Below are 26759 nucleotides of genomic sequence, written 5' to 3' on the forward strand. Positions count from 1 at the left end.
AGAAGAAAAATGAGTTTTCACAGCCCCACGGCACAATTCTGCTCTTTTGGGTTGGATTTGCTGGAATTACTACAAAGCCAGGGCTTGGGAGAAGCACCCCCATCCCTACGACCAGAAACACGCGCTGCACCAGGCTGTTCGCATCCTTCCAACCACCCAAAGTTAATTAATTAAGTACACAGAGAGGATGCGAATCCACATCTTAAACGGCAACTGTGACGGATCGTGACTCCACAGCCTGACCACGGGCTTCTGCAGAGGTCTCTACACACCCAAGGCTGAGCTCCTCCGAGCGCAAAAGAAAACACAAGCCTTGGTGATCAAATGACACTGTCAGATCAAATCTGGTCTCAAACCAACGTTTCAGAGGGTCACTCGTTTTGTGCAACTTCACGCTTTTCCGTAAGAGTTTGTCAACATTTTTTTCTGGTGGCGTCTCAAGTTTAAACACCGCGGCACGTGATTCTGGAAGCGGACACCTCTGCTTGCAAACAGAAAGCTGAGCCTGGGTAATCTGAAGCAAGTCTAAGTCCAAGGCAGTATAGGGCTAAGACTTGGCTTAGCTTTCAGTTTAAACAACCCCAGGTATTAGCAATGGATGGAAAAGGACTGTGTTTCAATTTAACCATAATATTCAACCTGACAGTGTCGCTTCAATAAAGAAAATCACGAGGCCCACGCACATTTTAAGCGTCTGCAAATTAATATGTAGTGAATGATCAGATCCACTTGGTAAAGAGGGGAGGGAAGGTGAAAAAAAGAAACACAACCTAACTTCTCTACAGAGACGTGGTTTAGTCGTTTGTAAAGTCTCACCTCTTCCCCCACTAAGAATTATGGCATAAATGATTATGCTCAAATTCTGCAAATGTTCAAGAGTATCTGATCCTTTGGAAAAATTCAGAGATTGAGGTCAGATTTCTCTTAAGTCTTACGTAAATCTCTAGATACGTTTTATAAACGCTAATGTTTGTAGCTCTGGTCGCTGAACGGTGCAAGCAGAGGTTCAGGCACTCAGAGCTTGCTGTGGTCTCCCCCGCCTGTGGAACACCCATTATTTCTATTAGCCTCTTCTAGATCGTTACTCATTATCAAACTCAATGGGTAAATCCACTCTTTAGCTCTATGATGCATCATAAAACATGAATTTGCTTGAAGACTACTTCCAATAATTAAAACTGGGCAGATGCTTGGTTAAGAGGAGGGCAGAAGACCCTCCACGACCTTTCCCACCAAGCCCACACCATGCCAGAAGCACGGCAGTGCCTTCGATTCCTTTGCTGGATCCTTAGCAAATGCTGAGGCTTAAAGGCTCCCACCCCTCTTGCTCTCAAATGTAATATAAAGGAATATAATATAAGGAATATCATCCTACAGAAGCACCACATGGGCGAGGAGTTTCCAAAGACCTCAAGAAACATCATCCCGTGTCCCATCAACAAAAGCTGTCGGCTGAAGATGGAGCAGCCAAGTCGGCCACCCACGCTGCGTGGGGACGGGGGCCTGCTTCTAGAGGAGCAAAAGCAGCCTGCAGCCACCCAGCCCTTCTCTTAAAGAGGTTATCTGCTCGTGGAAGACCTTGAGGGGACTGAAACCATGAGCAGCTGCATACTCTAGCAGTCTTTAAAGGCTCAAATAACACCCACAAATCTGAGCATTTACCTGATCTAAACACCGACTGCAAACACCCAGAGGTTAACCCAGCACTACTGCTATCGAGAGAACGCAATATGGCCAACAGACCGGCCTCTGGAGGCTCTATACGTTGCAGATGAAAAGCAGACATTAACAGGGTGGGAACCACTGACGATATGGCGATAACTGAATTTAGGACTAGACCATCCCTCAATTTGTTTCCATGTTGACGGATACTGGGCCACTTCAACCAAAAACGCTTGCGGCGCTGTTGCTGGCCTCTTTATCTGATCGGTTGAGAGGGGAATGTCAATCCCTTAGAGCTGCCCCCGTCCCTGAACAGTCTAAAGAAATAACTGGGTGACTAAGGTGTCTTTGTGGTGCCCAAACTGAATTATCGGCTGTTTTCAGCATTCAACGCACCGACACCTGGAAACCTACTGTAAGTCACGGAGAGGGCAGTTTGCAACGGAAGGGTATATATAGAAAGCACCTGGAGAAGCCCTTTTGTGTAGAAAAGGCTTTCTCAGTTGTCAAACGTTCACCGACAGGACAATAACTCAGCCCATTTGTACTGAACCGCAAACAACTCTGCATTTTCCTTTGGAAGAGCAGAGGTGGTGTAGCTGCAAGTAGGTGCCTCTTACCTTGAGCTCCTTCCAGCTGTCGAGCAGCCTGGTAGCCAAATCGCTCACATCCACTATTTTGTCCGTTTGCTCTTGGCTCCTCTCACTCTCAACGTCGGATACGCCTTCCTCTTCATCTTGAGACGGCGTTTCCATCGTAATGGGCTCTTCCAGCTTCGCGCCGTTGCTCTCTTTGACCTCTGCTTCAGGCTCAGCCTCCAGCTCCGCAGCCTGGGCTTTGCTGCTCTCCACCGCCGCATCAACGGCAGCTTTGATCTCCTGCTGCTGCGGCTCCTCCGACACCTCCATCGGGGCACCCTCCAGCTGGTCCAGGTCCTCTTTGCCCTCCTTCCCTTCCAGCTCACTGGTTGTATCCGAGATGGCACTGTCCATGCTGTTTTCACTTATGATTTTCAGCCTTCGAAACACCAGCTTCTTCGGGGTGTCCGTGTCACCTTCCGCGCTCTGCTTGGTGGAAAGATCCGGCGTGTTGAGTGGCGTGTGAGCCCGCGAGGTGTTCTCGCTCGAGTAGCCATCCCCTTCGCTGAGCTGTGGGACGGCAGTCTTGGTCTGAGCCCAGCGCTGAATAACGGGAAGGACTTTGCTCTCCTCCAGCATGTTCTTGGTAGGTATAGGCAGGAGCTCTAGCGTCTTCATAATCTAATCGCAAAGACAAAAATCGCATTGTTAGAGCCGTTAGAATTTCAAGCTGTGTCCAACCTGGAACGATTTCCTTTTCTCAGCAAGGGGTAACTCTGAAATACCAATGCAACGGTGACAGGTCACGGGTCGGGGGTAGCGGCGTCCCTGCTCAAGGGTGAACTGCAGCGGTGAACCTCTGCTGAGAGCAAACAAACTGTGAGTGGGTGGAAAACAGTGAGCAGGAGCATTTAGCAATTAAGCTAATTTAGCAATTATTTGCAGTTAAACTGAGTTCAAAGAGCTCAGGCGCTGACGGCTGGCCATACCCATTCCTAGGACAATCCATACAATACAGCAGGTGGACACGCCACATGAAAGAAAACCTGATCAGGAACATACAGATATATCAGCAGTCAAAACAGAAGAGGTCGACCCAAAAAAGTTTGCAAACTAATACCGGGAAAGCTTTTTTCCTCGCTTGACAGAGGTGCCCTGTCCTGCAGCAGAAGCTGGAGCGTTACCAGCGTCAGCGGGAGGGCGACAGTCCGCTGCCTGTGGAGCTAAACCTTATGGACAAATCGATTCGGACAACCGGGGATCCTCCTCAGGTCCTCCAACCACGAGACAAGGCGAGCATCTGATACTGGTGGCACTTCCAGCTGCTTTAATCTCGCCAGAATACGAGGCTGCCGCTAGCACCTGCGCCCCCAGTACCACAACACGCTGCCAGCACCCAACGAGGCAGTCCCAGGAACCGGTGTCCTGCTTTAGACACCGGGAAACACCCGGAGGTACCAGGTGATGAAGCCAACACAGTGTCAGAGACCACAGCACAGCTCGTGCTGTAGTGCTTTCCCCTAGAGAGCAGCCAAAAAGCCTGGCCTCAACTGGGTCGAGTCCAAAGCCCGAGATGAGAAACAAGTTATTGAAAAGGTCTTCAAAACCCTTTTTCAAAACCCGTCAGTGGGAACAGGGGTCACGGGCACAGAAGGAAGCACCAGATGTTAAATGAGCACAACCTTGCCGGGATCCAGCAAGCGACTTCAACTTCTCTCCCAAGACCAGACCCCAAATCCCCGTTATTGAAGCAAGAGTGAGCCTGCCCTTCTACAGGACTTTTCAACTTGTTCATTTTCAAAACCAGAAATGCACAGAAGATTGTTTTATGGCATTACACTAATTTATGCCATGGGCATCTGACGGCCAGAAGACCACCACTTCTCTTAAAACAACGATGGTTTTAAAGCAAAGGGGGCTAAAAAAGCAAAGGGTGATCTGGCCCCTACCCCAACCCCCACTTGCAACTCAGTGAAGTATTACGTGGATTTTAAGCAAAAATACCCAATCCACAAAACCCCATCAAAGCTGACAGCATATTGTGACGAGATGCATCGAGAGCGGCGATGAAGCCACCACTCATCGAAGGTGATGCTCGATGCTCATGAATCGATTCAGTTTCCCTCTTAAAGCTTGCGGGGAGCAGCTCGGCGTTTGAAATCAGCGAGGTTGAATGCCCGAATCTACTCCAGGGGAAAGCCAGAGTCTAACCCAACCATTGACTTCTCCAAAGCTCGAGGTCCGAGGCGAGTTGGAGGCGAGCTGCCCAGCAGCTCTGCAATGCCATGGCACCTGTACGTCAGGGAGCAAGGAAGGTAGGCACTACGTGTACAAAAATCCAGACTCGAGACTCCCTCGGAGCAACGGCTTCAACACATAAAAGCGGGATGGATCCTACCTACCCCAAAGAAGAAAATACTGCAGTGCCTAAGGGGAATAGCTCAGCTCCCTCCTCAGAGCAGTCACCGCAACAGATGAACTCGCTCCCTGTAGGTTTAGTCTCAAAAGATCTCTTTGTAGCCCCGTGAGCAGCGCCTCGCCATACAGCAACACGGGGAGACGCACTGCGGCGAGAGGAACGTTGACTCAGCAGCTGCCAAGCGCTTCTGCTTTGGCTGTTAGTACTGAAAAGCCGCGTCCCATCAGCGGGGGAGGAAACTTAAGGCACCCGCTGAATCCGTACCTTGTGCACAACGTACGCGACCCATCAGCAACAACACGCTCTGCGCAGGACAAGGCTGATGAAGTATGGGTCTGCCCGACCCCAGCAAGTCAAGCTTAATGCTAGAGACCCCCTAACCCAACAGCACTGAGGTTTTCCATGTATTTACAGCCAAAACTTTGCCTAAAGAAGGACGGATGAGGACTGGGCGGTGGAAAGGGTGGCCTTCCCATGGGACACGCTGCAGAGCAGACAGATCCGCTGTCCCTCCACCACCAGTGACACAGGTGCTTCAAAAGAAGCGCAGAAGCCATCTTATTAGGCCTGATATTGAGCTGGGCTCAGAAAATCTTTACCTATCGTTATCCCACCCCAAGGGCTGAAGGCTCACAAAAGCACACAGAGGCAGCTCTTCACCTTCTGACACCAACAGCACCCATTTCTCAGAGGGAACACATGGACCCATCGTGTTCAAGAGGAGAAAGGCACGAGTACGACACGACTCATTCAGAAGCGCTAAGTAGCGGCTCGGAGAAACACCGCGCTGAGCTAAGGAAGCAGGGTTGGGCAGGACTGCCACCGCTTCTTAAAAACAAAGGAGAAGTCAACAGAAGAGGTGCCCTGAGCTCTGGGGCTCACGTGGCTTCTGCTGTGCTCGGGGTCGAGGACTGCGTGCGCCCCTCCGAACTACACAGCAACCTTCCTGTAGAAGCGTCTTTAATAAAGGAACTTCCAGATGTCCTTCGGCATGCAACGCTGAAGTGCGTCTAGAAACCAGAAATATTTAAGTTCCACTTCAGACTGTCGATACCTCCAATTCCCCGTGCGGTTCAGTACAGAATAAACAGCAACAGCAATGATCTTACAAAGTCTGGCTCATGTCACTAACTCAGAAATCTAAGAAAAACCACAAGAGCAAATTCTTTCCACATATTAGGGATCTGCCTTAAAGCAGAAGTCTTAGGCTGTAGTTTTCAGGATACCTGCAGTTTGTTTTCAGGAATGCTTGGCATATAATACATATATTCAAAAAAAAAAAAAGAACAATAAAATCGCGCTTCTGAGCGATTAGCAGTGCTGCTAGGAATGCTTCACACCCGAGGGAATTACTGACCTCCAGCTGCAGTTTCAGGTTGTTAGCGGTGCTTCCTCTCCCATCGCCCAGCTCCGTCATCCAGATCCAGAGGAGAGATAAGCCGTGACACTCCAGGAAGGACTTCAGGCAGGACTGCGAGTGCGTGTTCTGGATGAGCCAAAGTTAGAGAGAGTCCATGGGAACGGTCAGAGACTTATGGGCAAAACCCCCTTGGATTTCCAGGGGCTAACACAGCTAACTGCTCAACCGGGCTTATGTTACCCATCAAACCCATTGCAGAAGCAAGGACTAGGCACCTGCGAAGATCAGCTCACGTCTAACGTCATTTAGGTGGCCCTAACTGCCGGCTTTGGAGCAATAACACACGCACCAGAACCGTTATAACCGTTACCCGGTGGCCGGCTCGTATTGCAGAATAAAGCGAGGTAATGGGCTGCACAGAAAACTGGCTGCAACTCACCAGGGGTAAAAACGCGGGATAATCTTGGAGATTTTGACAGCTGTGATTTTAAGCCAACAAACTACTCCTTTACAGTCTAAATCCCTCACGCACTAACTGCTTCTAGGAACGGGCATTTTGCATCACTGCCCAAGTTCTACCAAACACAGAACGAGCAGAGGGTGGAGACTGAACACCGTCCGTAACCCAAGCAGAACCCCTCGGCCCACGCTTGGGATGCTGGCACGAGTGCGAGACCTTTCTCCCAGCTCCCCCCTCTTCCTCTAACGAGAGCTCCGAGGGCGCTGCTTTAACCGGACATGGTTTCCTCCCCTTCAGCTGGGACCCCCTCACCTGTATGAGTTTGAGGCAGGTGAGCTTCTGCTCCAGCGTTTCAATCCGAACCATCAGCCGGGATAAGCTGAGAACTTGGTTCTTATCGGAGAGACCCTCCCCGTTCTCCAGCAGCGCTTCCAGCTCCCCGTCCACCTACCGCGGGCAAAGGAAAACAACTCTCAGGTCGTGCCAGGCTCGTGCCACTCTACGTGATGGCGGAGATAATCCGTTCCCTGGCTTTAAGAGCCCCGAGAAGCCTCTCCCGAGCAGTTTGCTCACAGGGAGAAGCCTGGCTTTAATTTGACTCAGCGCGGTTGGGTTTCTTTTATTATAGGGGTTCTTTTTAGACCTTAAATCCCATACAAGAGCCCACCATTCCCACCAGTTATGTTTATACTGGGGACAGAGGGCAGCCGGTGGCTCTCCTGCCTGACACACACGCAACAGGCAGGAATCCCCTGACTCTTAACATCTAACTCTAACGAATGGCACTTTTGGATGTATCCACCCAACGCTGCGGGGGGAAATTCCAGGTGTGGGCACCAAAACACTCCCAGTCGCAAGATTATCTTTTCACACAGGAAAACAGATGTGCACTAAGAGATTACCTATAATTGCAGGTACATTTACTCCTTTAGATACCTGACTGGCATTTATAATCTCTACAACCAGAGGTGCATTCCTTTCCATGCGGACAGCGAAATATCAGCGCTCGTAGTTCAGCCTATTGCCACCAATTAGCAGTTTAAAACCAATTATAAATGGCTTCTAAATAATTTCTTGGCTTCCTGACTGTCCGATACAGTAAATAACAATGAAGCTGGTGTTTTTAAAGGTAGCTTCTCCCAGAAGAGCAGATAACAAATCTTATTTGTAGGACTAGAGACTCTCATCTTCAAGGAGAGAAGAGTCACATCTCGTAGGAAGCAAAAGGAGCCCGTCCAGTTTCCTGCAGCAGCTGGCACGCAGGAAAAACTCCTTTTGGCTGCTTCAGACTTCTCTGCCGTTTCCTACACCTACCATGTGAACCCCTCCCTGCAATTCAATGCAGGGAGGACGTTCATAAAAGAGGATTACATGCATGAAAAGACTAAAAAAAAGGACTTAAGCTACATATTTCATTCAGGTCCACCTGCAAACACAACTGTAACCGAAGTCAGCACAAACACGACGCACGTTAGTACAAGTTTCACCTGGAAGCTGACTTGCCTCTAGGCCAAAGCAATTAAGAGATTCAGATTTCACATCCCAGCCTGGAGATGGCAAACATCTGCGCCCCATCGGCTGTCAAATGTCAGGTGATGTCCTAAACGGTGACACCGGTACTGCCTGTCTTTCACCGACGTTTAAAAATCATGCAACACAGCCAGATTTTTCAAACCCCGTAGGATTTAGCGTGCTTTTTAGAAGCACGCAGTGTTGATGACCAGGTATCTTGCCTGCCAAAGTCCCTCTCTGGTGGGGCTGTGCTAAGTAACCCAGAGAAAAGAAATACAGATTTAACTAAAGCTCCAAGAAAACACAAGTATCGAGGGCCCCCGTGGAAATAAAATGATGCAAATATATCCATGGAAAAGACTGAACCCCGAGGCCATCATCAGTCATTGATCGCAGAAGACTGTAGAGGTGACCCAAAGGCTCACGGAGAGAAGACCAAGCCCAAGGTCAGCCCTTGGTCGCTGCTACTCTTCGAAATAAACAAACACACGCGTACAAGGGAGAATCAGACTCACCGAGTCCTTCTTACGGGAGCGCTCCTTTTTCATTTTCCCGCCGGCGGCTCGGATGCTGACCCTGTTCTCTCCTCCCAGGTAACCCCGGCAGTTGGCCGAGCCGCAGAAACATTTCTGAGCCTCTTTGCTGTCGGTGGGCACAAGCAACAGAGCACTTTAATAACAGATCAACTCCATCCACAGCCAGTTCTTTTACCTTACTCTTAAGCGCATCCTCAGAAGAGAGGGACGGGGACATGGCAAGGCCGTTCTGGCCACTGAGAATTCAAACAAAGTCTCTATTTCTTACACAGCCACCGCGAGCCCATGTTGTCTCAGCTGGAAACCAAAGTCTGCTTCGCTCCCGGGCTCTTTGTAGGTCAAGAACCAAGTGCCAGAAAGGAAAAGGTGGAGGTGCTGGCCTGCTAACTTCTTACCACAGCTTGCAATTAATAGATTAATTTTCCTAATGAACATATAATTAAGATTATACCTCTTAAGACTATATATCAATACATTAAAAAATAAGGTTATATATTCATTAGGAAAAAGGGTCACATTTTATTGCTCAAACAGAATAAAGAACAGGCTGAGGGTTTGTGGAAATACTAAGACTCAAGTGGAAGGTGGGTTTTTGCACAGAGACACAGCCATGGAGAGCAGGAGAGAGACAAATGATATCATCTTCAGGCAGTATTTCTGCAAAGCCTCTGTATTTTCTACCTGACATACCATAAATTCTAAACTCTATGCCACAATCGCTCGGGAGGACGGTTTGGGTTTGGTTTTTTTTTAAACGTGTATAATCCTTCGGAGGAAGGTGGCTCTGCAGTACGAGAGGCAAGAACCAGGGAAGCTCAACTGCAGGATCTCCCGCGAAGCAGAACCCGAGCGCAGGAAGCACAACCGAGAGACCAGAGCTGGGAAACTCCAGCGAGACGAGACCAGATCCGCTGAACTCAAACCGTCCTCCCGAGCAATCGCTAAACCCTAACGATTTTGACTCAGCTACACACAGAAAATACAATTATGGGTGTATAGACTGTACACGTGACCTTCCCCAGCTTTAGAGAGAGTCCCACGTGCCTGGAAATCAAAGAGGCCCTGCCACAAGAGCAACCAGAAAGGCTGAGGCTACGCTTGCCTGCCTTCCTGCAAGTTTGCACCAGGAACAGAAAACTGCACGACGGCGTCTGACGCTTTAGCACAAACAACTTTATAACGCAACTAAAAATTCGTTTCTGATTCTTCTGCATACAGAAGGAGCCACGGTGGTGCATAAGGCCAGGTCCAGAAAGAAAAGGAAGAGACGCTCCTTAAACAACCATACTCAGTAAAAAAAGCTGGGGATTATAAAATGGATCTACAATTAATCTCATAATTACATGTTGCTTCAAGCCTGGCAGATGCTATTTTGGGCTAATCACATTAAAGAGAGTGAAATCCTTTGCATACACCTGGACAAGCAGTAATATAAAAATGTTAGGCTCAGGTTTAGAGAAGGGAGGCAAAGCTGGCGCCTGCACACCTGCACCTCCACAGTCAGACAGGAAGAGGGAACGGGCTATCTGTTGGGGTTTTACAGCTCTGCAAGTATTTGCAAAGTCGTAAAACAGGCGGGTGGAAGAGTATTGCAAAGTCTGGAGCTCGGGCAATTAATAATTAGACAGAGGAAAGAAACAGTCAAGATAATTATCTGGGAAATTTCCACTGGGGAGAGATGGGATGAAGTGGAACAAAAAAAGCAATGAAGCGACGCTGGAAAAGACGTATTAAATCAACAGGAAATTCCTCTCCCAGTCTCTCATGTTAGAAATGGAAGAAACTTTATCCCAGTAGCTTTTTATATAGTGAATTCCAGTTCATTTACAACCGCTCTGTTAGACGAGGCTTTGCAACGGTTCGTTTCAGAGCAGGACTTTTTCCACTCACAAAACCCCACTTCCAGCAGGGTAAAGAAGAGAGAGCCGAAACGTACCCGTATCTCTGGAACTGGTAATCAAACGTCAGCTCTGAGCCCGATGGGACTAGTTTGGTGGTGAAGAACCCAACTCGGAGCTGCCCATTCACAGTCCACTATGGCAAGGAAAAAAACAAGATGATGACAGTTATTACAAAAGCCAGGACTGACTCTGGTTTTGCTTTAAATTAACAAGACTAATCCTTCAAGCAGCATCACTGATAAACTCAGGATTTGCTAACCGGGGCGGCGGCACTCGCCCATTTCGCTGACAGGCAGCTGTTCCCATTTCGCAAAGTTACAACAGCAAAACCAAAACAAAGAGACCTAAAGATAAAGGAGAAAAGCTTTTCCCTCCGAGCTTGCTAACTCGCAGGGCAGTGGAAGTGCGAAGCCGGCAGCTTTGATCCCGCAGTTTACCTTTTGTGTCTCGCAGTTTGGTTCACAGCTGTGGTTCATAAAACGAGAACAGTTTCCTTTCTGGGTAGCATCGATTATCTGAAAAGAAAAGAAACCACAAATAGAGCAAAACAGCCTCCCTCCCTCCGCACCGGGCAGAAATACGAAGCAGTATGGCTCCGAACGCCGCGTGTTTGGGCACAACCCACGTAGAAGCCATCACCTGCCTCAGCTACCAACTTTGTTTGGTTTGGGGAGCGGGTTTTATAATGATATTAAGTGCCCCCCAAAAAAAGAAGAGGGCTAAGCAACTGGTACGTGGTTCTCAGGTTTCACTGCAGGTTAACAGAGCCCTTCAGTTGGACGGGGATCCTGAAGTTTTAGTGTTTCTGACCCTCTCGTACGTGGTACAATGAGCACGAGGGCCGGGGAGGCCGAACATCTCTGCCGCATGCGTCGCACTCGCATCGAAAGGCCGCTCCTGGATCACTGCGTCCTCCCTTCTGTAACTGGAAACGCTCCCCTGTGCCCCCTTGTGATCACGTAACAATCCCACGGCAGCTACAAGAACTGCTTACTTCGGGGGGAAAAAACGAGGGGAAAAAACGCTCTGAGTATTTTTAGCTCATTTACTGTAAAGCTACGCAGACCCAGGAGGCCTTGACTGAAGAGACAAGCAGAATATGATATTAAATTTCTATTTATACACTTTGCTCTCAGCGAGGGAGGGCCTGTCGCCCAGGGTAAGCAAGGCCGCGCTCGCTGCGTCGCAGCTCCACGGTCCCATAGAGCTGAAGCAAAGACAAATAGGTAAGAACTTCTGCTATATAAATATTTCAGTGACAGTAACCCTGCACGTAGGGACTCCACCCGCTACAAGGGTCCCGATTTAATGTAGTTTTGTGAGCAAGGGCCAAAAGGAAACGTGGTTTCTCGGTGTGGCTTCTGGACTGGTTTACTTGGGCATCCAAGAAGGGTGAGTTTGGCTTGACGCATCTCCCCAGGCTGGGACACAGACACGGTTTCTCTGCCACAGAGGTTTACTCGTGCAGAAAGGATGGGCCATACTCCATCCTTTCCCTTGGGAGGACAATTTCTCCTCTCCAAGGACACTGGGACAGAGTTAAGCTACCAGACTTCTGTTACACCAGGTTGAAACTGAGCAATGGGGTAAAAAAAAATATAGAAGGTGCAACAACCGAAAGCCAGACAGTTTCCTTTCCTTAGGACAACCTTTTTAGTAGATTCAGGACGTTGCTTAGTGGGTTCACAAGGAGCCGGCGCTGTACGGAACCAGGGCTAAGCCCAGCCAGCCTCCCCCCAAAGCCAAGCACAACAATCACACCGCTCACCTCATCGTTCTTCAGGGCCATGAAATAATAGTGAATGTTCTTGTTCCGGGCATATTCCTTCACGCGAGCCTTGAACTCTTTGTGATCCAGCACTTCTCCGCAGTACTCCAAGACAAAAGTGTTGCTGCAAAGCCCAAGAGGAAAAAAGCATCACTCCACTTAGCTGCAAGGAAGAAACACCACGGAACAGAAAACAGCCGCTGCTGAGCCGAGCTCTCCGAGTACAGCTTGCAGCCTGGTCACCCTGGTGGTGTAGCTACGATTATTGTACACCTTAATCTCAAGCAATTCTGATTATTTTTTTACGCTATCACATGGGTAGGTGTATCACAGCGAAACACTCAGACGCAAGAATAAAGCTCCCCTTCGAGCAGGGTTTATTCTGTAAAAGAACAAGACCTTGTGGGTGACGGGAAGAGGAGAATAAGGAGCATTAAGGGAAGGTGCTGGCAGGTGGTTTTCCTCAGTTGAAATGGAAAGCTTGTCTGCACCTTGCTGGTCTGGTGGGTGGAATGAGGGGTCAATAAAATAGCCTTTTTAACCACAAGAAAGGTGAATCTAGAAGCAGAGACAGAAGAGAACTAGTTACCCCTACACTCGGCCACGAACCTCACAGACTGCGTTCTGCGGCACGGCCAGGCTTTAAACCCTCCAGCCTACCAAGACGCACTGTGAAACAACTTTTCTCGATAGCTGTCCTGTTCTCCCTTGCTTAATGTCACCCTGAAGCCTTCAACTCCTTCCTCGTGCTTAACCAGGAGGGCACCGGGAAAGCAAAAGCTCCTGCCCAGCTCCACCCAGACCGAGCATTCAGTGTTTTGGGCAGGTGTCGCTCACCCCATTTCCTTCCCATCATTAACCCCAGCCGCTCGCACAGGACCGTGGTGGCCTTCCAGCCCACACGCACAAATCACACCCCTTCCCCCTCCTCCGTGTCCACCCTAAAAAAAAATGGTTCTTGTACACTCATCTGCTCCTTCAGCTCAGACCTCGGCCGTATCTTTCTCCTAGATGCCTCCCCAGCCTGCAGATACCAGCAATGGTCGCCTGATGACCTGCGGCTCAGCTGGGTTAGCTCCCCTCAAAGTCCCAACCGCAAAACTCCAAGCCCAGGACACGGGCGCAGCGGCAGGCCAGCGAGGAGAGCCGAGCTAGAAATATCTTTGAGCAAGCCCACGTCCGGTGGGCCAGGTCATCTCCACCCTTCGCTGGGTCCGTGACAGTCCACAGACCGTCTCGGGGTGGCATGACTACCGAGGGAAGGTTGTCTTCTCCCAAGACAAGCTTTAGCTCCGCAGCAACGCTCTGCCAGTCTGCAAATCCCTCTCCAAAGCCGACCGTCTGACAGCTCTTCAGAGAGCACACACAGAAACAAAAGCAATATTCCAGCCAGCCCCAGACTTAAGTCGCCATATCAAGTGTCGAGGAACCATCTCCAAATCGCTTGATGCCCACAGGCCAATTGCAGGAGATACTTTCGCAGCTTTTGTTGATTTATTTACCCTCTTACCCAACGGGGTCTTTGCACCGTTATCTCCTTCCCATCTTTCTCAGCGTTCCTGACGCCAGCACACCTAGCCGACACGGTGCTTGCTACGGCGAGCTGTTCCCTATCGGCCACATCTTTACAACCACCTCCATACCTTGTCTTCAAAAGAAATTCCTAAAACTTTAAATAAAACTGGACCTGATACTTCCAGGCGGGGCAGCAGCGCTGCTTCACTCCCCATCGCTACCGCTTCCCTGTGCACGCCTTATTCCAAAAACAACAGGACCCTGCTCTTGCAGAGGTTACGGCCGGCAGCACCAGGGACGGCTCAGGTTATCTGCCAAATCTGGAAAATCAGGAGACAGAAAATGCCACGATGCTCACCCTCTTCTTCGATACAGTTGCTGTGCAACAGAACAGCGATGAGGAGCGCTCGCCCATTTTAACAATCACTTAACGCTCTTGGCTTTTACATAAGCACAGCGTGAAGGCACTCTCGGTTAAGCGTATTGGGTTGAAAATGCAGAATTGTTTTCCCTGCATTTTAGACAACTCACCATACCTCTCCACGGCAATCAAAGCCCTTCCCCGTTATCTTCCTGTGAATTAGCCTCAAGCAGTAAGAAACTCTGCCGCAAGACCTATAGCTTTCTTAAGCGTCAGAAACATCGCTGGATTCCTCAGAACTTTGTCTTCAACAGAGGCCAAAGAAAAAAAAATAAAATCAGAGTTTCCACAGAAACTCACTGAAACATCCAGAGTTACAGAAAATCTTTACACAATTAAGTTCTAGGCAAGATTGTCTTGAAGCTCAGTCTCTGGTGCGCTGGAGACTGAACAGACTCATCGTGCCCATGCCACAGCCTTTGGAGATGGAAATGGGAGCCTGGTGAAACTCTGAGTGAACAGCACTGCTTCTCCACAGCAGGACGCGCCAGCAGTTTCTTCTACAGAGTCTGTTATTCATCTGCAGAGCAGCACAACCGATTTCTGCTCGCCCTGCGTGGATCTGAGAGGACACCCATGCCCAAACGGTGAGCTCTGAACCTGGGCGAGAAAAACCCACCTGGGTTTTGCTAGCCACAGAGCGTGGCAGTTCACCGCAGCCGCTGTCACCGGGAGAGAGCTCCCGCCTTGCTCCCTCCATCCGGCAAACCCCATCCTTGCCTCCAGCTCGCCCCGCTTCTCCTGCTGTGCCTTGTGCTCCTGGCCCCAGCAGCTCCTTGAATGTCCTCGCTCCTCTCTTTTCTCTCATGGCCTCACCTAAAGCTCTTTTTACTACTGGGAATATGAGAAAGCGCCAGCTCAGGAAGGCAGAAGGCAGCTCCTTAACTTACCCCACCTACCCCATTCCCACCTCAGACCGGCTCCTCACACACAGCGATAGAGCAAAACATACCCAGCACTTTTCTTCTTCCCAGCCATGCTCGCTTTTTGAGCACAAGTTTCCAAACAAGACTGTGATCCCCAAAAGAGCGACAGAACCTGCTGCCAAGGGGTGCAAGCACCACGCAACCCTCGCGTTCCAGTCCCGCCAGCTCCTTTGTGCCAGACGCCGTCGATAAAGGCACGGATCCAGGCACAACGGGCAAACACCACCTGGCTTTAGCGGGAGAGACGAGCCAAACAGAGAGTCGGACCTGCGAGCACGGCTGATGGCAAACCAGCACTTAGAAGCACAGCCATTAACTAACAACACGCTAACGGGGGAGGAAAGACCCCCACGGGATCTTCATGTACTCCGAGGGGGAGGAGGACTCAAGAACAAGGTAAGTCTTGCAGAGGCGGGAAGAGACGCAACCAGAGCGTGTGCCCTTCTGGCACCGTGTAGTGGGGACAGAGAAAGACGGAAGACAGATTAAACACAAGATGAAGTCACGGCAAGACTGTCAGAAACCCTAATGAGAAGAGGGCAAAAGCAGAGCGGGAGATCTAACACGCCGTTAGTCGATACGTGCTGACAGCGAAGAGGGACACCTGACAGAGGACGAAGGACAGTATATAAAGCTGGAGGAACCTCAGCAAATCTACAATGTCAATGAAACTGAGCAAACGCAAGCAACTTATTCTCCTTTCACAAGGGAGTAAAAGAGCACGAGGACGTCACTCGAAGAGCAAAGGCTTACGATGGCAGGTCTTTGGCAGCTCTCAGCCCCCAGCCTTTCTTCTCAGTGAGGATGACTTCAACATCTGCGTGCTGTTTCTTCTGGAAGCGCCTGTTGGAGCAGTAGTCGCCGTTTGGGCACCTGGAAGAACTAAGGGAAGGAAACGGAACAAATCAATTCCCAGCAGGACGACAGAGAGAACAGAAACGGCTCAGATGGGAAATAGATACCAAGGAGCCATAATAAATTCAGTGTAAAACCTTCAAACGTGTTTTGCTATAAAAAGCATAACCATCTGACTGTCAACATCCAAATGCCGACCATTTATTTCTGGAAGGAAGATAAAAACATTTGGAATGCAAAAGCCACTGTACTTCAGAGTCATACAATCAAAATGGGATGAACTGGCCTCTTCCCCCCACGTTTTTATTGGTTCTTCCCCCACGATATCCCCTTCCCCTGCGCCTGCTGCCTGGGCTATGAAATTAAAAAAAAAATAAAGGGCAGAAAAGGGCAGGGCTTCAGCCAGGTAATTCCTCTCCTCCCACCCCAGCTGGTGACAATCCTCGTGCCAGGGGGTGAGTCCCACCAAGCGCCCACAGCAGCGCTCCCCCTTCTCCTAACTCCTTCCAGGAGGGAAAAGGAAACAACAGCCGGAGCCTGGGGAGGCTCCGGGGAGAGGATGCAAAAGGAGAAATGAGAGGAAGCGCGGATCTCAAGCAGAGCTACATTTGCATTTCTCACTCCCTCCAACCACGCGGGTGATGGAGCAGAGTTAAGGCTGGAGACTGGGCATTTGCAGCAGGTTTTAAAGGGAGGTTGCTTCTGCCTCACGCAGAAGATCGAAGATCAGAGGCTGGTATGCAGGCTCTGAAGATGACTCCACACCAGCCAGTGAAAATGAGAGCGCACAGACAGCTCATTGCCACTGCCCAGGAAGGTCCGAGTTCCTTTAGGGGCCCCCAAGGCATCTCGTGGACAACAACCGCCCAACTCTGGCAACTCATCCAACACTACTTACCACTCTATCATGAGCAGGCGATTGAGACAGTCTTCTCCACAGGCAACCTCCCCCTGAGCTCGCTCTTCTTTGGAGAGAGGAGGGCATTCGCACAGCATTCGCTTGATATCCCGGTGAGATTTGTTCTTCTTCCTATTGAAGACGAGTCATTGCAGTACAGGTTAGACAGCAGCTGGGTGGAGAAATTGTTCTTCAACCTTTATCCGTTGTTACTGGAGGAAATTAATTTATTCCCTAGAAACTGGGCATGTGGATCGATTACCTTCGGACAACCACAAGAAGGTTCAGGGGTAATCAAGGGCGCTTGGTTTGTTTTGGGCAGGAGGTGATGACTTTCTGATCACAAAAGATGATTTCTCAGAAAGACATCCCAGGATATTTCACTACTTCTTCCTACTCCTCAACGCCCACAATGCAATTTTACCTTCAGCGTAGATGCGCGCACGCACACGCACCTACAGCCAGAGGAAGGACTAAAGCCCCTTCGTTTTGTCATACGAGAAACCAATTTCCAGAAAATTCAGTCCAGATTTTTCTAGACAGAGGATTTCTCACCACATAGCGCAAGTTCTAAGGTTTAAACTAAACGGATAAACTCTGATTAGCCTCTCATGAAACACTATGCCGTCACCGTATATAATACTACGGAGACGACCTCCAGAGATCCCTTCCAACCTCAGCTATTCTGTGATAGTCCACTCGGTCTCGCTGATCCAGAGGCCAGGAGAAAACCTACACTCCAAAATATTAACATCCAAACCATTAGTTGAGCACACGTAGCGTTTTGAAATGGCATTCTTTTAACGAAGCAAATTGGAGGGTTTAGCTACTTAAACCTCTGCTTTACTGTCAGATAAGATGATGAAAAAGAAAGCAAGAAAACCCTAGTAGCAGGAAAGGCAGGGCATGAAAGGCATCTACTAGTGGATATTTTAGCTGCCGTGAGACAATTAGGGAAATGCTGTGGAACGTGGATCCCAGCGGGACAAAAAAAGGCATGAGAAAAAAAACTTGGGTTGAAATAAATAGCAGGTTTTATGTGCAGAGAAGTGGTTGGTCTTCAGACCCTGAATCATGAATCTCTTTTAAAACTCATTTATACTTATTAAAAAAAAAAAAAGCCATTTCAGTGAACAAAAGACGTGGCGTGGCCTTGCGTGTTCAGAGCCCAGCGCATGAAGCCCACCATGGGTTTAAACTGGCCCACGTGAAGCGTCCCCCCGCGCCGGCGCTGCGCCCGGTGCCCTCGCTGCTGCCGAGCGCCAGCACTCACCCACCCGAGGAGGCACGGGATGAAAAAGGGCCGTGAAGTTAAATGAAATGGCAAGATTTTCGATAGGCATAAACCATCGGAAGGCCTTACCACCATCTGTGCCAGGACTAAGGGCTGGTTACAAGCTCGTAAGGGGCTCTCGCCTATGCGTGAAAGCCAGAGTGAGTATTTTTGTGGCAAGGCCCAAGGTAGCTGCGCCCTGCAGCAGTACACTCAGTAATCACCCCTAAAGCTCCAAAACAGATGATTTTCTTTTCCAGGGATCGTATCCGGTTCCACATTCCCATGCAGAAGGGAGAAGGATAATCTGCAGCCAGCAGCTCCCCTCTGATATTTCAAATTAGGTCTGTTAGATCCAAAATAACTCATCTGCGGTGACAAATAATTACGCGCAAGTAACCAAAGCCTCTGGAAACACACGTTGTTTGCCCAAAACCTTTCCCACATCCAGACAGATTTCCTTGTGTCTTCAGAGAGGAAGCAAGCTGGTGTCTGGGGACACTAAACAGACCAGATCTGGCAAGCCCCAGAGGCAATGCTGCTATACTGCTCCGGCTCTAATGCAGCTGCACCAAGCTCAGATCTAGAGTGAATTTTAAATTATATTAAAAAAAAAAAAATGTAATTACTCTTACAAACTACCATAGGTACAAGAATAACATGTTTACTTGCTTCTGTAATCCCACATATGCCTGATACTCAAACCAACATTAGACAAAGGGGATGCTGCAAGACGACTGAGAAGAGGGTATAAATAAACCAACCTCCCCCCATACCCGCCCATCTTCCACCTCTTCTCATGACCACGGTCTGCCTGGGCCCAACCAGGGTTTTCCATTTAGGAGAAGAGACCTGGGGGAGGTAAACTCTTCCCCAGCATCGTCTCCTCTCTGAGCAGCTTTGCCAGATGTAGGGAATGGGACAACCCTCCCCCTCCCTCCAAATTATGCCAGTTTGGCCATAAAAAAGAAACTATCACAGAATAAATACAAGTTGAAATCTGAAACTGATATAGGCAAGGGGTAAAAAAGGAAAAGGTAAAAAAAATCAGTTACCTTTCTGTCAGGTACACATTCTCCTCAATCAGGTCGAAGTAACAGGGCATCTTTCCTTGCTTGGCAAACTCCTTCCAGCGCTGGGGATCTCTGAAGTCGTCCATGATACACAACCGACCGACCATGGAGGAGTCCTGCGGCGCCGACTCCACTTGCTCCCCCTCCAGTTTCACCTTCTTCTTCTCCCTCGAGTCCACGTCGCTCTCGGAGTCGCTCTCCAACTCCGGGCGTCTTTTTTTTGGTGGACCTCGCTCTTTCGCATCATTTTTTTCAAAAACCTTCACCTCCTCCTTCTTCTCCCCGCCAGGCACCGGCTCCTTGGTTGAATTGCTGCTGATCTCGTGTGCCTGCACCGAGCCTTTTTCTTTCTGCCCGGGTATCTGGCATTTACTCGAGGGGCTGGGAAAACCAGGCTTGCAGTCATCGTCCCAGCGCTCATCCTCTTCGTACTCCTCATGGTCCTCCGTTAGAGAATCCGGTACTTGCCCTTGAATTCGTTCATAATTAACCGCAGAGGGTCTGCTAGTGGACCTCGCATCCCAATAACCGTTGCCTTGCCAGTAACTCTGAGACCCGCTGTACGCTCCCGAGCCCGGCTGGTAAACGTAGCCCGAGTAGACTCCAAAGCTGCTATCTGGCTGCTGGTAGGTGCTACTGGGCTTCTCCGGCTGGGAAAAGTCCCAGCCCAAACCACCCAGATCCTCTGTCGTATGAAAACCATCCAGCCTGGAGAATTCTCCAAGGCCAGACTGGTTAAGGCCACCCTTCCCTTGCCTACTGTCTGGCTTGGAAGAGCTCATCTGGTGTTGGGATTTATCCGCGCTCTCGAAGCTCTCCGGCAGACAAAACGGCTGCTCGTCTTGTCGGCCCATCGGTCTACCAACGGACATCAGCTCCTTCAACATTATTCTCTCGTCCAGGTTGGGTTTGCCGTGGGAGTCTGCCGTCAGGTCTGCCTGACTCGTACTGTCAACACCGTCGCTCTGAGGCTGGCAGGGGTCCGGCCGCAGCTCCTCCATCTCCTTCCTGCTGAGCTCGGTAGAAGTTGCTGGACTCTTCTCCATCCCTCTAGGAGAACATCTGCTCTCTACCTGCGGCCCACCTTTACTCGCCATATTTTCCGATCTCTCTTCATAGTAGGGTCTACTGGGCTCCGGTCGCTCATCGTCCCAGTGGTCGGAGAAGCGCCGGTTGCCCTGGCTGCTCCGTGAGGAGCCGGGACTGCTCTCCTCCATCGCGATGGTCGAGTTCTTTGGTACTACCACAACAGACTGGAGCCGTTTCCGTGGTACCCCATCATCAGAATCCGAGTCTTCGCTGTCACTGTCTTCGCTGGCCCCCTCGCTGTCGCTTTCCCCCGTGTCGGAGTAATCGTCGTGGCCGGCGGGAACAAATTCAGCAGCATTGCCGCTGCTGTCGCACGTCGGGGCTTGAGTTACCGTCTCTATTTCTTCTGCAGTGACAATGACATCGCAAGGGGGAAACAAGGCATCTGGAAAAGCCGAAGCCACCAAGGGCTCATTTCCCTGGTCCTTCTCGGCCAATACGCCGGGACACCGAACCCTCAAATCATCTGGCCCAACTCCCTCGGTGGAAACAGCACTTTCTTCTACAACCTCTCTGCCGCGGTGCTCCAGCGGCACTTCTGAATAGTACGAATGTTCATCTTTGAATGACGGCTTGCCTTTCGCCGGACCACGATCAACGTGCTGAGTATCCAACTCGAGCATCTCTTCGGCTTCCAAATGCTGCAGCACCTCCTGGTGTCCATCCGGCGGCACGTCCCATTTGGAAGAGACGCTTTCCTCCGGCACGGGATGGCCCAACCTGAGCCTCGGGGAGCAGCCGTCCTGCGAGGGATCCCTGCTCGAGCTCTCCACTGCCAGGCTAATTTTATGGGAAGGATGACCGTGCTCATCGTCACAGGCAGGCTTTGAGTGGTGATCCTCCGCGCTCTCATAATCACACGTAACAGTCTGCGGCTCTACCTGCATGTCCAGGAAAGTCTCGGAAGTCACTTTTAAATCTGCTGGTTCTGCTTCGATTTCAACTTCCGAATGATACAAAGCAGGGGTGGCATCGTCTGAAATGTAGCAAAAAACTGGTTCTTTGGTTTTGTCACACCCAGTCACCTGATCATCCAGCTTCTTAAGGACAGTTTTAGTATGATCTACATTCACGACGGGCAAAGGGAGGGCTTCCCCTTGCTGCTGCGGGACCGGAGCCTCCGCTTGCCTAAACAGACTGCTGCACTCGCTGGACTGGACCCGAGAATCGTCCGGCTCTTGCTCTTGAGCGGCATACGTGCTCTCAAACCCGTTAGATGGCAACGGATGTGACGGACTCGTCTTCACGACAGGCGACGCTTCTGAGCGACACAGGCTATCGCCAGAAGAGGCGGCGACATCCTCTGTGTTGGAGGCACTGGAAGCTGCCAAACCATCAGCCCTACCCTCTGGGGACCCATTAACACTCAGCTCCACGGGGAAACACATTCTTAACTGATCGGGCTTTATCTTTAATAAAGTTTCTTGTTCCTTAACACTGTCGTGGCATTCGTTTCCTGTAAGCTCCTCAGGCTCTGAGTTAGCAAAACCCGCTTTCGATTCGTCTGCCTTTTTAAAAGCGGGCAAATCGTTTAACTGGTGCAACGGAGAAAGCGTCTTTTCCCTTTCAAATTTTCTCGCAATGGACACCCTGATCTCATTGCTTTTTAGACAAGAGGTCTCTAAATCTAGAGAATTAGACTGCTGCTTTATTTCTTCGATCGATTCTGTACAACAGAAAGAACTCTTAAATTTATCAGGCTTTGGTGCAGGGGTCTTTGAAGGGGTGGACTTATAACGGGAGGAATTCACATTACTGTCAGGCTTAGAATGGGATGTCCCCTTTCGATAGCCTAGCTCATCAAGGGGAGAGCACCTTTTGGTTACTTCACTTTCTGAAGTCCTTTTTGAATCTCTATCCGCTTTCGAAGAAGACCTTCCTCTCCTCTCCACGTCGGCATGAGACGACTCTACTTTGCTGTCCCTGTCCGACTTAGAGTAAGAAGTCCTCGAGTCTCTGTAGGAGGAGGAGGAGTGGGATGACGTACGCCTCGAGTCGCTCGACCTGGAATGTGTCCTCCTGTACTCGTCCTCCGAGTCCGAGCTCTCTCGCGCCCTGCTGTCCGCATACGAACGGGAATACCTCGATCTTTCCCTGTACGGGGAGCTCCGATGGTATCTGCGGTCGGATTCGTAGTAATGCGAACGCTCCGACCTCGAGTAGGAAGAGCTGGTTCGGGAGCCCCGATCGGATCGGGAACGGGAATGAGAGCGGCTTCGCCTTCTCTCTCTGTCCGATCGAGAGCGGGAGGACGCATACCGCGAATCTCTTTCCGATTTTGAATAGCTCAAGTACTTCTCATCCCTGTCCGACTTGGAGCGTGAGGAGGACTTCCCCAGGTCGTCACCTCTGAGGGACGCGGAGCTTCTTCTGGGATCTCTCTCCTTTTCCGTACTGGATATCTTCAGCTCGTGTGACCGCTGGCTGGAGGAGGTCCTCACCGAATCTTCATCGGATTCGGAGCCCTGTAGCGTGCCGTCGGACTGGGAGAACTTCCTCTTCGACCCCTGCCTCCGGGAGCAGAGGGGAGCACCCTTCGAGCCATCGGAAACCTCATCCTCTTTCCCAATATGGGAATCTTCCTTCTGCGGAGTTATTTCCGTCTGCTCGGGCGTGTTTTGAGTTACACGTTCTTCCGAACTGCGCGATACCGCATCCTGCCTGACGGCCAGCTCCAAAGCCTCCTTAGGTACTGCGTGGCACGGCTCCTTCGACGCGGGGACGTCAGCTTCCGCGGGCGGCGACAGCAACACCGTCGACATCAGCGTTACCGGCAGTTGTGGCAAGGCTGCCGCCGCGGGAACCGGCATGGATGCTGCTGGCGATGCCGTCGGCGGAGGGGGAGGCGGGGGAGGCGGTGGCGTTGAGGGAAAGTCCGCGGCCAGCGCCACCGGTTCCGTTACCGGTGCCACAGCCGGCGGCGGTGGGGGTAGTGTTGCTGCTGTAGCTGGTGGCGGTTTTGCTGTAACATTAAGTAAATGTTTTTTAAAATGGATCTTCCCTAATTCCACCTTCGGTTTTGGAGGTGAAGACTCCTCAGCTGAACCAGCGGCATCCCCCAGGTCCATTTTGCTTTTGGGGTTAAAGTCAGCCTGAAAGGGTACTGCTGGGGAGTTCTGAGTTTCATTTTGTTTCTCGTTTCCGAGAGCAGTCAGGAATCTATTCGGTAAGGTTTTCTTGGTTAAACTAAAGCTGAAAGACACCTTTTGTCTTCCTTGCTCCTCAAGGTTAACCTTTGTTTTGGTGCCTTTGGGCAAAAAGCGGCTCGAAGCAACGCCTTTGAACACCGGGCCTTTGATAAAGCCGGCTTTCTGCACGGTTTCAGGCTTGCCCTGCAGAAGAAAAAGAAGGTGCAATTAGAGGACTTGGTTTTGGGGGTTTTTAACTCTGTTCTACAGGTGCACTGAACAGCCTTCTTTAACCCAGTGAATTTTCATGACGATGAAACAGAAATTGATACCCTCAGCTGGAGTCTGGGGTAGCACAGCTGTGCCACCTTCCGCGCCTGGCTCTCTCTTGAACAAAATCAATTACCCAGTCATTTCCAGTTTGGAGCAAAACCTCCTTTGGGGTTTGGACTGAGGCCCTTTAACTGACTTATTAATGACAAACCTGGAAGTCCTTTTTTCACTTAATTCTTAGGTTTTTAAAAAAAGAGATAGGGTTCAACAGCTAAAGTTAATTGAAGAGATAGCACCACTTTATATGTGCTGTTTCTGTGGTCCCAGGCTAGAAATACCCTGCGTTTTTAAGCTTTAAGAGTGTGTGTTTTCATGTCCCAGGAGACTTCACCTGGACGCATTCGGTTTCGGCATGAATCAGACTGCCCAGAATTACAGCAGCAGTTTTAAGCCCCGTCCTTTCCCACCTCTCCCAACAGCCTTATCTAGATCATTAGTAATTCCTAATAAGTCTCCAGGCTCAGGCACGGATCAGTATTAATGTAACACCCTCCAAGAATTCCCATCAGGGCCCAGTCGAGCGTGACGACTCCGTCACCCCCAGGCCAGTAGGCTCCATGTGCACCTCACCAGAAGCTACCTGCTCCCTCCTGCCCGGGATCTCACTCGCCACCTTGCAGTGACATCCATGCTACAGCAAGCTGTTCGTTTTCGATGCTAACGACCTGAAAGACATCTTCCCTCGGGCATTAAGAGCCCAGGATCTTCACCAAGAAAGCTGCTGTGACAGCACTCGCAGCTGAACCCTGGCTTTGGGAACAGAGTGAGTCCAGAGCAACAAAGCTCCTTCACCATGGCAGCCTGTTACCTTACAGGATGCGTTTATCCAAGCCCGAGATTAGCAATTTTCAGAGCGTAAAGCACCGTATGTTTACCCATCTTAGATTTCTCCACTATTTTAAAGCTCGGGGCTCATCTGCGCCAAAGCTGTGTCACAGGAGTGCAGTCCCTGAAGACGAACGTTGCCGCACCGCGGTAAAAGGGTGTTGTTGTGACTAATCTTTATCCCCACAAATCCAAATTGCATTAGTGTAATTACATTTTGTGTGAGAAGCGTTAACTCCGACGGAAACAGTTGTAGCAGGATAAAAAACTGCAAAGAGCTGGGTTTTACTCCCGCGACTGGTGCATGAACACATCTCTGGCAGCAGCAGCGGCTTCCTGCAACCCACTGTGAATTATTACGCATTTTGTTATCCTTTAACTTCTGTAAAACAATGTGTGGCTGCTCAGGCTAAAGGCACCAAAGTAAATTATTAAATACGACAGCGGTGGAATGGAAACCCCACCTCGTTCTATTCGCCCCCTTGGACATCATATATACAAAAATATCCTCATTTTTGAGGAAACATACGGGGTTTTATTTCCATTGTGAAAACCATGTCGCGGTCTCCACGCGACTAGTCTTGGCCACCCAACCCAGCACCACACACAACGTTTGATCTTCACCAGCAGATGATCGGCTGCATTCGGGGAAAAAAATGGGTGCAAAAAATAAAAACCACTCCTTTTAAATGGGTGCCATTTGTACGGGTGCCATTTCATGGATGCTTTTAATCAAGTGCATTGGCTAAAAGGGCACCCAAACAGTGACCTTGAAGAAAAAGGGCACGTCCACACGCTTGCCCAGCTCTGAAACACGCTCCCCTCTCCACGACTGTCTCCCAACCATCTCCAGAATGTCGTGCTGAAAATACTATCCCCGTTTTCAAAGGAATCTGCACATCCGAAGCGATCCAGAGACTAATACACAAGCGCATATGAACTAATTCATGGAAGAATAAAGGACAAAATCAAGTGTCCAGCCCCTTTGGTAGGAGTTTCTACCTGTCTGAAGTGTCTACACATCTGCCGTCCCCTAGGACGCTGGGCTCAGCCTCCCAAAGAGCAAGGAGACACCGTTTTGTGGATTTGCTGGGTCAATTATCATTACTGTGACCAGAAATTTACACCTTTTTACCTCTGACCTTGGGACAATGGAAAAGTAAGAGGTCAGGATCCTATCTTCATCCACACCCTGATGTCTAATGGAAGGAGTCTCCACAAATCTGAATACAAGTTCTTATCAGAGACTGGATTCACCTATTGTACCAATTATAGATAAAAAAATAATCTGTATATATAGTAAAAATATAGTAAATTCAGTGCATCAGCATTCAAGAGTTTTCTTTCTCGCTAGAGCTTTTGCAAAATGATTTTATGTGCAAAATTCACGGTTATGGAAATATGTCTGTTTCGATCAAAATCTTTCTAACTTCAAGTACAACAGATCTGAAATCAGAGCTCACACATGAATAATGGGGTTTGGATACATCCACCTTTACAGAAAGCACAGGACCTGAAGGCAAAAAGGAGCTGCTAAGCTTCTATTCCTCCCCTTTTCAGTCTATTCAGCAGCAATGACACATTTCAGAATAAATGTTTCACCCTCACATGCTCCCCCTTCCAGGGATTTTTTTTTCTTAAATAACATCAAGTTTAACAAAACATGACTTACAGAATTTTAAACATACTCCACAGGTAGCTTTCAAAATGTAATAGGTACCAATTACTGGCAAAAGCCCTCTAGAAGAGGGGTTCTCCTTCCTTTAATATTTTACAGAAAGGGAACGTTCCCCAAGACGTTGCTGGGGGTATTTTGCAGACAGAAAAAAGGTGGTAGAAGCTCACTCTGCACGTCCAGCAGAGATACACGATTACTGAAGCAGCAGCGCTCCCACAGCCCTCGATTCGCAGGGAACACGGGGAGACACACGGCATGCTCACCAGCACAACCAGAGCACACGGGGCCCTACAGCATCAAAAAATCATTCGCAGCAGTCGTTCCTATGCCGGGAGATTATAAACTCTTCCAGTCCCTCCAAGCTTTCTCCTTTCTCCTTCAATTCACTGAACCATATACAGCAAAACTCGTTTTTTTCACAGATTAGGTCCTTAAATAATCATCCCCTCAGGGCGCAGAAAGCAGCGTCTACCTCCACCGCATGACTCAAGGGCACCCTGCTGCCACATCCCTGCGTGCAGAAGGCAGAAGTGGTACTGAACGTGGTTC

General features: G+C 49.7%; 1 protein-coding gene across 1 annotated transcript in view; it reads right to left on the reverse strand.

Moving 5' to 3' along the window:
- The window catches only part of SETD2 (SET domain containing 2, histone lysine methyltransferase), a 71317-nt gene that overhangs the window by 28027 nt on the left and 16531 nt on the right, over positions 1-26759 (reverse strand). Inside the window, exons 3-12 of the mRNA XM_075082004.1 lie at positions 19140-23578; positions 16812-16943; positions 15812-15940; positions 12197-12320; positions 10866-10943; positions 10464-10561; positions 8507-8633; positions 6792-6926; positions 6017-6145; positions 2283-2921 (exon numbers count right to left, since the gene is read on the reverse strand). Of these exons, the coding sequence (XP_074938105.1) occupies positions 2283-2921; positions 6017-6145; positions 6792-6926; positions 8507-8633; positions 10464-10561; positions 10866-10943; positions 12197-12320; positions 15812-15940; positions 16812-16943; positions 19140-23578 (6030 nt within the window). The remainder of the gene's footprint in view (positions 1-2282; positions 2922-6016; positions 6146-6791; positions 6927-8506; positions 8634-10463; positions 10562-10865; positions 10944-12196; positions 12321-15811; positions 15941-16811; positions 16944-19139; positions 23579-26759) is intronic.

The sequence above is a fragment of the Phalacrocorax aristotelis genome, chromosome 2, assembly GCF_949628215.1.
Source record: "Phalacrocorax aristotelis chromosome 2, bGulAri2.1, whole genome shotgun sequence".
In the NCBI taxonomy this organism is placed as follows: Eukaryota; Metazoa; Chordata; class Aves; order Suliformes; family Phalacrocoracidae; genus Phalacrocorax; species Phalacrocorax aristotelis.